This window comes from Otolemur garnettii, unplaced genomic scaffold (genome assembly GCF_000181295.1).
Source record: "Otolemur garnettii isolate 467f Iridium unplaced genomic scaffold, OtoGar3 scaffold00011, whole genome shotgun sequence".
In the NCBI taxonomy this organism is placed as follows: Eukaryota; Metazoa; Chordata; class Mammalia; order Primates; family Galagidae; genus Otolemur; species Otolemur garnettii.
The window spans coordinates 26,732,503-26,741,076 of record NW_003852406.1 but is presented as its reverse complement, the minus strand read 5'-3'; the positions used below and the strand labels follow the sequence as shown (position 1 = coordinate 26,741,076).

The 8,574-nt window shown below is 49.8% G+C and overlaps 1 protein-coding gene across 1 annotated transcript; it reads right to left on the bottom strand.

Moving 5' to 3' along the window:
• Window positions 1–899: 899 nt before the first annotated feature.
• Window positions 900–8,360, bottom strand: LOC100955723 (cytochrome P450 1A2). Its single transcript, XM_012801990.2, has 7 exons — window positions 8,296–8,360; window positions 5,534–6,369; window positions 4,866–4,986; window positions 4,349–4,438; window positions 3,964–4,087; window positions 2,996–3,082; window positions 900–1,567 (listed from the first exon to the last, which is right to left on the bottom strand). Exons 2-7 carry the CDS (start codon window positions 6,362–6,364, stop codon window positions 1,270–1,272), a joined length of 1,551 nt encoding a protein of 516 aa, XP_012657444.1. The 5' UTR covers window positions 6,365–6,369; window positions 8,296–8,360; the 3' UTR covers window positions 900–1,269.
• Window positions 8,361–8,574: the final 214 nt, after the last annotated feature.

Below are 8,574 nucleotides of genomic sequence, written 5' to 3'. Positions count from 1 at the left end.
GCTCTTGTTTCTAATTCTTTAGGGGGTATACCTAGGAGTAATTGCTAGATTATATGGTGATTTGATGTTTAACTTTTTGAGGCACCGTCAAACCATTTCCACGGTGGGTGTACCATTTACATTCCCATAAGCAATGCATGAAGGTTAAAATTTCTCCACATTCTCAATAACTCTTGTTATTATTTCTGTTTATTTTAGAGATAGGGTCTTGCTCTGTTACCCAGGTTGTTTGAGTTCTTTGTTCTTTTTTTTTTTTTGAGACAAAGCCTTACCATGTTGCCCTTGGTAGAGTGCTATGGCAGCACAGCTCACAGCAAACTCTTGGGCTTAAGTTATTCTCTTGCCTCAGCCTCCTGAATAGCTGGGATTATAGGTTCCCACCATAATGCCCAGCTATTTTTGTTGTTGTTCTTTGGCAGGCCCCAGCTGGGTTCGAACCCAGTAGCTCTAGTGTATGTGGTGGTGCCCTAGCTGCTGGGCTACAGGCACCGAGCCATGTTTTGCAAGTATTTTCTTCCATTCTTGGATCGTCTTTTCACTTTCTTGATATTGCTCTTTGATGAGACCTGGGCGAGTAACCCAAGATCTTCTGGGGAGCTTATCCTTCCCTGACTGTGGCTGAACAAATGAAGGCCTTGTGAGAAGTCATGTGTTCTACCCTTTGTGGAGCAATCCCCATTTACCCATTTGGGTTCAGGCCACAGGGCTGGATCCCTTCATTCTTATTCCTGTCAAGTATTCAAAGACTTGGGTCAAACGAGAAAAGAGAAGAGAACAGTGAAAGAAATGCCCAGCAAAGACTTTGAGAAAGCAGATCTGGACCTGGTCTCAGGATTCAAGAAACGTGGGCTTGCTGATACGTGCCACGCCAAGTGAAAGAAGCCAGTCACAAAAAAACACTCATTATATAATTCCATTTATATGAAATGTCCAGAGTAGGTAAATCTATGGAGACAGAAAGTCGTTAGTAGTTGCCTAGGGCTGGTAGGGCATGGGAGAAAGGTTGGGAAGAAATGGGCAGAGATTGCAAATGGGTGCAGGGCTTCTTTTGTGGGTGATGAGAATGTTCTAAAATTGTGGTGCTGGTTGCACAACTCTGTGAATACACTAACGGCCGTTGGATTGTACACTTTAAGAAGGTGAATTATGTGGTAAAAAATTATCTTTCCACAAACCCATTGATTTTTTAAAAAGAAAGGAAAAGACATAAGGGCTGGACTCCCTAGGTGACCCCACCTGCTCCCCTGCATTGGCATGGTGGTGGCTTCTTCACTTGATGGAGAAGCGCAGCCGTGCCCGGACATGCTCGCAGCGGGGGTGCTTCATGGTCAGCCCATAGATGGGGGTCAGGTCCACTTTCAGACCTGGGGGCACGCTGAACTCCAGCTGCTGCAGCAGGATGGCCAAGAACAGGAAGACCTCCCACTTGGCCAGGACCTCCCCAATGCAGCGGCGCTTGCCCAGGCCAAACAGTAGCACCTTCTCACTCAGGGGCTTGTTGAGGGCACTGTCGTTGTCAGTGAGGAATCGCTCCGGCCGGAACTCAAATGGGTCCCCCCATAGCTCCCTGCAAGAGGAACAGAGAAAATGGGGTCTTGGGGCTTTGGGTGGGGAGTGGGGGTCACTTGGGAGGAAAGGCCTGAGGGAGATGTCTGAACAGACTTCTGTTGGTTAGAATAAATTGAAAGCAATGAAGTGTTTGTAGGAAAGGGACCAGACTGAACTTTGATGCTGCTTCTTCTTTTTTTTTTCTTTTGAGACAGAAGCTTACTCTGTTGTCCTGAGCTATGTCACAGCTTACAGCAACCTCAAACTTCTGGGCTCAAGTGATCCTCTTGCCTCAGCCTCCCAGAGTTTTAGGATTATAGGTATGAGCTGCTGCGCCAGGCGATTTGGAGTGATTATTAATAGTACTTATATTGACAGCACTTTCACACTCCAAAGCATCCCAATTTGGATGACAAATTACATGGTCCACCTACCTATAGACTAAAGCGGGGTTTGCAAAGAGAGGTCTCTGGGCCCTTCCCATCATCTGAGGAACCTGCTTGAGGTGCAAACCTAGGAGATCCTTGGTTCTGTCAGATGGACTAACTACCTAGTTGATTCTGATTCTTTTTTTTGAGACACAGTCTCACTTTGTCACCCTGGGTAGAGTGCCTTGCTGTCATATTCATAGCAACCTCAAACTCTTGGGCTCAGGCGATCCCCTTGCCTCAGCCTCCTGAGTACCTGGGACTATAGAAAAATGCCCAGCTAGTTTTTCTAGGTTTTTTTTTTGAGACAGAGTTTTACTATGTCTCTCTCAGTAGACTCTTGTGGCCACAGCTCACAGCCACCTCAAATTCTTGGGCTTAAGCGATTCTCTTGCCTCAGCCTCCCTAGTAGCTGGGACTACAGGCGCCTGCCACAATGCCTAGCTATTTTTTGTTGCAATTGTCGTTGTTTAGCAGGCCCGGCCGGGTTCAAACCTGCCAGCCTCGGTGTATGTGGCTGCTGCCATAAGCACTGTGCTACGGGTACCAAGCCCCAATTCTGATTCTTTTTCTTTTTTGAGACAGAGCCTCAAGCTGTTGCTCTGGGTAAAATGCTGTGGGATCACAGCTCACAGCAACCTCCAACTTCTGGGCTTAAGCCAGTCTCTTGCCTCAGCCTCCCAAGTAGCTGGGACTACAGGTGCCCACCACAATGCCTGGCTATTTTTTGGTTGTAGTCGTCATTGTTGTTTGGCAGGCCTGGGCTGGATTTGAACATGCCGGCTCTGGTGTATGTGGCTGGTGCCTTAGCCACTTGAGCTACAGGTGCCGAGCCTCCAATTCTGATTCTTAAAGGCATTAAAGTTTGAGGAACACAGACCTAAATTTTGTCACTTAGATTGAGCCCTGTAGCAATTGAGGCCCTGTTTCTTTATTGTATAACAAGTTCCTGGCTGGGACAATCAGTCTTCCTGATTGCTGGACTTGAATACATTTCTCCATGAGGGATGTGTACTTACTGGTCATGATTGACCTGCCACTGGTTTACGAAGACACAGCATTCCTTGGGAATGAAGAAGCCGTTTAGCGTCGTGTCTCTTGTTGTGCTAAGGAGGAACAGGGCTCCGTCAGCTCAGGGCTGGAACGTGGGGTGTGTCTTGTACCTACCTCCACCCCACCCCAAAAGGTAGGTACAATGCCTATGCCTGCTGTGGTCTCCATACCCTATGCCAGGAGGAACATGAGGGGCAGGGAGGGGGCTGGATGATCCTCCCCCTTCTTTAGTTCCTATCCTTCAACTTCAACAATTGCTTACTAAACCTGTCTTTGTGCCCAGCTGTGCACTTGGCCATTCTTGAGAGCCAAGAAGCAGACAGTCTCAGCTAGTTCTGGGGATTCCTAGCCTGGCTGGGGAGTCAGGCCTCTCACTGCAGGAATAACTAGACCAGTATTTGGGCAGAAGTGAATGTTCACTAACTCTCTTGACATTGTTGACATTCCAGGGCATGATCAAGGGGAATGGCTGTTAGTCCTGTAAGACATCAGGAAGGAAGCTGTGGGAGCTGGATGAGTCAAAAAGGCTTGTGGGGAGGGAAAGCTTGTGTCTGGATTGACCTTGAGCAAGGGTGGGATTCTGGTAGTCAGGAGGGTAGAAGTCATTGCAGGCAGAGTCCAGCGTAAGCAAAATTGGAGGCTGGAGAGATGCTGAGGCCAACTGGCTAGAGCAGAGGGACTTGTAGGGAGAGGGAGCAGGAGCAGAGGTGGAGGTGGTGAGCTCAGCAGTAGAACCTTCTCCTGGGAGCTGGTGGTTTGATTATGTTTGGACCAGACTGGATGGGACAGACTAGAGGCTGGGGTCTGTGAGGAGCCTGGCATTGTGATCAGGAAGGCAATGCCAAGGTCTGAGCCAGGGCCAAGGCTGAGAAGCTGGGAGGAGAAAACATGGCAAGGACTTTGGAGGCAGGTGGGCAGAATAGGCAGGTCTCACCTGTGGGGGATTGTGAAGGGGACGAAGGAGGAATGTCGGAAGGTCTCCAGGATGAAGGCCTCCATATACGGCAGCTGGGGTCTGTCAGACAGCCGAGGCTGCCGTGCCCTGCCAATCACTGTATCTGCAGAACACAGAGAACAGACAGCACAGGGGGCTGCCCTGACTGCTCCATGGCATCTCTGTTCCCTATTAAAGCATATGTCACTCTATGTGAGACTGTATTACACTAACCCCACTAATCCTCCACGTTTTCTGGGCAAGGGTGGGCACACTGTATGCTCAGGGCTGGCATGTAATAGGCGCATAACGGGTATTTGCAGACTGAATAAACAATCTGGGTCACAAGGCTTCTCCTGCCATAGGGTTGGGGGCCGCCACATACCCAACTCCTTCTGGATCTTTTTCTGTATTTCAGGCTTGGTCACAAGGTACATAAGGCTCCAAGAGATGGCTGTTGTGACTGTGTCAAACCCTGGACAACGTAGGGTGAGAAAGGAAGGAAGACAGGAACAAGGAAACGGTCATTTCCCAAGCATCCAGCATGTATGTACCAAGCATTGTCTTTCTCTGGTCCTGGCCTGTGAGTTTCCTGACGGCAGAGGTTGGCTTTCTTCAGCACAGGCTTGAGACATTAGTTTCATAAATAAGTGTTGGAATTAAGAGGGCACTTTATTGTTCGAATATGGAAACTGAGGAGGGAAAGAGAGGGAAGGAGACAGACTTGGTTAAGTTTACACTGGGAGGTGGTGGCACAGCCTGGGTTCAAACCCTGACCCTAGGCTAGGTGTCTTGTGCTGTCTGGTGTGTAGTTGGCAGGTTATTTGATGGATTTGGGCTAAGCAAGGCTGTGGGTAGACAACAAGCCCTGATGGATGGAGGGGCAGAGATCTGGGTCCTACCTGCTCCAAAGAGGTCATTGACAAGGTTGACAATCTTCTCCCGGGCAATGAGGTGACCACTGGTTCCAGATCCCTTCTCACTGTGCTTGAATAGGGCACCTGTGATGTCCTGGACACTGTTCTGAGAGGGTAAAAGTTCAGGGACACCCTGGCACCTCCGAGGCTGGGTAACACTCCCCCACTCCCCCCACCCCCCACAGTGGGCTGGGGCTCCCTGGGTAGGGCATAAAGCGTCATTTCATGCCCCATTGACTCCTTTTCTCAGTAGCCCCAGGGGATTAATTTCAAAGAAGGAAGAGGTTAGTGTGAACACAGGGAAGCAAAGTGACATTGGAGCTGGGGATTAGCCTCTGTTGGGGTTCAGATTTCTGTAGAACAAAGGCCTTCTCCCTCATAAGACCCCCACAGCGCAGGGCTCTGCCAGGCCCCATTCACAGACTTTTTCTTCTGGGGGCTTTGAGAAGCCCTGAGAGGAAGGATGTAAGGGTGAGGAAACTGAGGCCCAAAGAGGGGAAGCGAGTGTCTCTAGGTCACACAGCTGGTCTGAGCTGTCCAGAGCCTCCGTAGGGCTGGGCAGCACATCAGCTTTGTAAACACATCCGAGCTGGGTGAGAGGGGCTACACTCAGGCCTTGCAGGGTGGCTCTCATCCAGTACACCCAGGCTCACCTTGTCAAAGTCCTGATAGTGCTCCTGGACTATTTTCTGCAGGAAGCGCACGAACCTCTGATTGAAGTCCTTGAACCTTTGCAGGGTGGGACTGGGTAAGTAGCGAAGGAAGGGGAAAAAATCCACGGGGTTTGCAGAGGAGGCAGTTTCCACAAACTCATGGCTGTTCCTCACGAGGCTGAGCATCTCTTCACTGTCCTGGGTGAAGTGTTGCCCGAAGCACATGGCACCAATGACATTGGCCACTGACCCCACCACCTGGTTGTAGGGGTCAAAGCGCCCAGCCTCTGCCATCAGCTCCTGGAACTTGCTGATTAGGGCTTCAGCTTCCTTGCTCACATGCTCCTCCAGGTAGCAGGAGGACGAGGAAGCCGGGTTGGATGCGATGGAGAAGGTGTTGAGGGCATTCTGGGCCAGGCGCCGACGGGCAGCCCACACTGGTCCGGAGTCTGGATTGAAGGTCATGCTCTGGCCATCGGTGATAAGGGTGAAGCTGTAGAAGTCCGGCCGGCCCTTAAAATCATCTCCCTGCCGCACCAGGGCCTGCCGGACGGTGTCCAGGCCACTCAGCACCAGCACGGGCGTGGAGCCAATGCGGATCTGTAGCACGTCCCCGTACTGCTGGCTCATCTTAGACAGTGCCAGGTGTGGGTTCTTCCCCAGGGTCAGCACGTGCCCGATCAGGGGCCAGCCCCACGGCCCTGGTGGGCTCTTCAGGCCTTTGGGGACCTGAGACTTTGAGGCACTGACCACCCAAAACACCAGGCAGAAGATGGCAGAGGCCAGGAGAAGCTCTGTAGCTGAGAAGGGAACATACTGGGACAATGCCATCTGAGCTAATTACAGGGGAAAAGGAAGGAGAAGCTAGGCTGAGTGTTGAGATGTAGACATTCATTCATTTATTTACTCAGTCATTCAATAAACTCTGAGACATGTTTTTTGTTTGGCTCCCCGCTGTATACCAGAATGACTAAGATACATCTTCCACTTGTCCTGTGCCCTAGGAGCTCACCCTTAGCATAGTATATGCGGGCTGGAAAGGAGTCTCAAGATTCCCACCTTGATCATCTGAACTCCCAGCCCTGCCTTTCTCTACCCATTATCTCAGTTTCCAATTCTGAGACAGCAGCGGATGCAAGTGACCATAGGGAAACAGAGAAGGCGAGGATAGCACTCCTATAAGTCCCTGGCAGTGTGTATGCTGGGCATTGTGCCAAAGGGTCCCTACTGGTGCTGGTTTCCTGCTGATATCTCCTACACACTCAGGGAACAGGAAATTCCCCTACCCAGTGATACTGAGGAGGCCAAGGACCCAGGGCTGATGCAAATGGCCTGTGATTCTCCCTCTCCAGGGCACTCTTTATCAATACAAAGGAAGGTATCTTCTCCAAGGATGAGTCTCTATCCTCGCACAGTCTTTTATTTATTTATTTATTTTATAGGTTGGGTCTTGCTCTGTCACCCAGGTTGGAGTACAGTGGCATGATCATAGCTCACTGTAACCTCAGACCCCTGGGTTCAAGAAATCCTCTTGGCTCAACTCCCTGAGTACCTGGGACTATTGGCTAACTTTTTTTTTTTTTTTTTGAGACAGAGCTTCAAGGTGTCACCCTAGGTAGAGTGCCCTGGCATCACAGCTCACAGCAACCTCCAACTCCTGGGTTTAACGGATTCTCCTGCCTCTGCTTCCCAAGTAGCTGGGACTACTGGCGCCTGCCACCATACCTGGCTATTTTTTGGTTGCAGTTGTCATTGTTGTTTGGCAGGCCTGGGCTTGATTCGAACCGCCCAGCTTAGGTGTATGTGGCTGGTGCCTTAGTTGCTTGAGCCACAGGCGTTGAGACTATTGGTTAACTTTTAAAACAATATTTTGCAAAGGTTAGGCAAGGTAGCTCACGCTGTAATCCTAGCAGTCTGGGAGGCCGAGGTGGGTAGATTGCCTGAGCTCAGGAGTTTGAGACCAGCCTCAGCAAGAGGAAGACCCTGTCTCTAAAAATAGCTGGGTGCTGTGGCAGGTGCCTGTAGTCCCAGCTACTTGAGAGGCTGAGGCAAGAGAATTGCTTAAGCCCAAGAGTTTAAGATTGCTGTGAGCTATGATGCCATAGCATTCTGCTAAGGGAGACAAAGTGAGACTCTGTCTCAAAAAATAAAATAAAATAAAATAAAATAAAATGAGATTGAGATAGCCTGGGCAACATAGCAAGAGTCTGAAGGTGTTGTGAGCTATGATTGCAGCATTATAATCTGGCTTTGGGTGACAGAGTGAGAACCTGTCTCAAAAAATAAGTAATACTTAAATAAATAAATAAAATGGAGAAACTGGCTGATGCCCTGGCTCACAGCTGTAATCCTAGTACTTTGGGAGCCTGAGGCAGTTGGATTGCTTGAGCATGAGATCCTATCTCTACCAAAAAGAGAAAAATTAGCTGGGCATGGTGGTGCGGCGCACTCTTAGTCCTAGCTACTTGAGAGACTGAAGAAGGAGGATGGATTGAGCCCAGGAGTTTGAGGTTGCAGTGAGCTATGTTGATACCATGGCATTCTAGCCTGGGGCAGCAGAGTGACAGTCTGTCTCAAAACCAAAAAACAAAAACAAAATCAAAGAGAAACTGAGGCCCAGAGCTGAGTAGCAAGGACTAGAATTCAGGCCTCCTACACTTAGCCTGAGGTACCCCCCCACCCCCCATCCTTCTACTCTACTTCTTTCTAGGATGTTGTTGGGGAGGGTCCCAGAAACTGAAAAATGGGCCCAAGAAAGGTACCTGTAGAGGCAGGTGCTTGAAATCAGCAGGGTTGCAGGGTCTAGTCTGGAGCTTCTGGCTCTAGGCAAGGGAACTATTTATAAACACCACCCCTATTGACTTGGGCTGGCTATGTTAGTCATCTGATATCAAAGTTGGATCACTGAACAAAGTCGGAAGGATCAATTCTCTGCCTTAGATCATAATCCCTCAGCTCCACCTACTACCTACGGTTCAGCGGTAGCTCTCTGGGGATAGTCTAAAAGGGTTGCTGGGTCCCTGGGGATGAATATCCAGCAC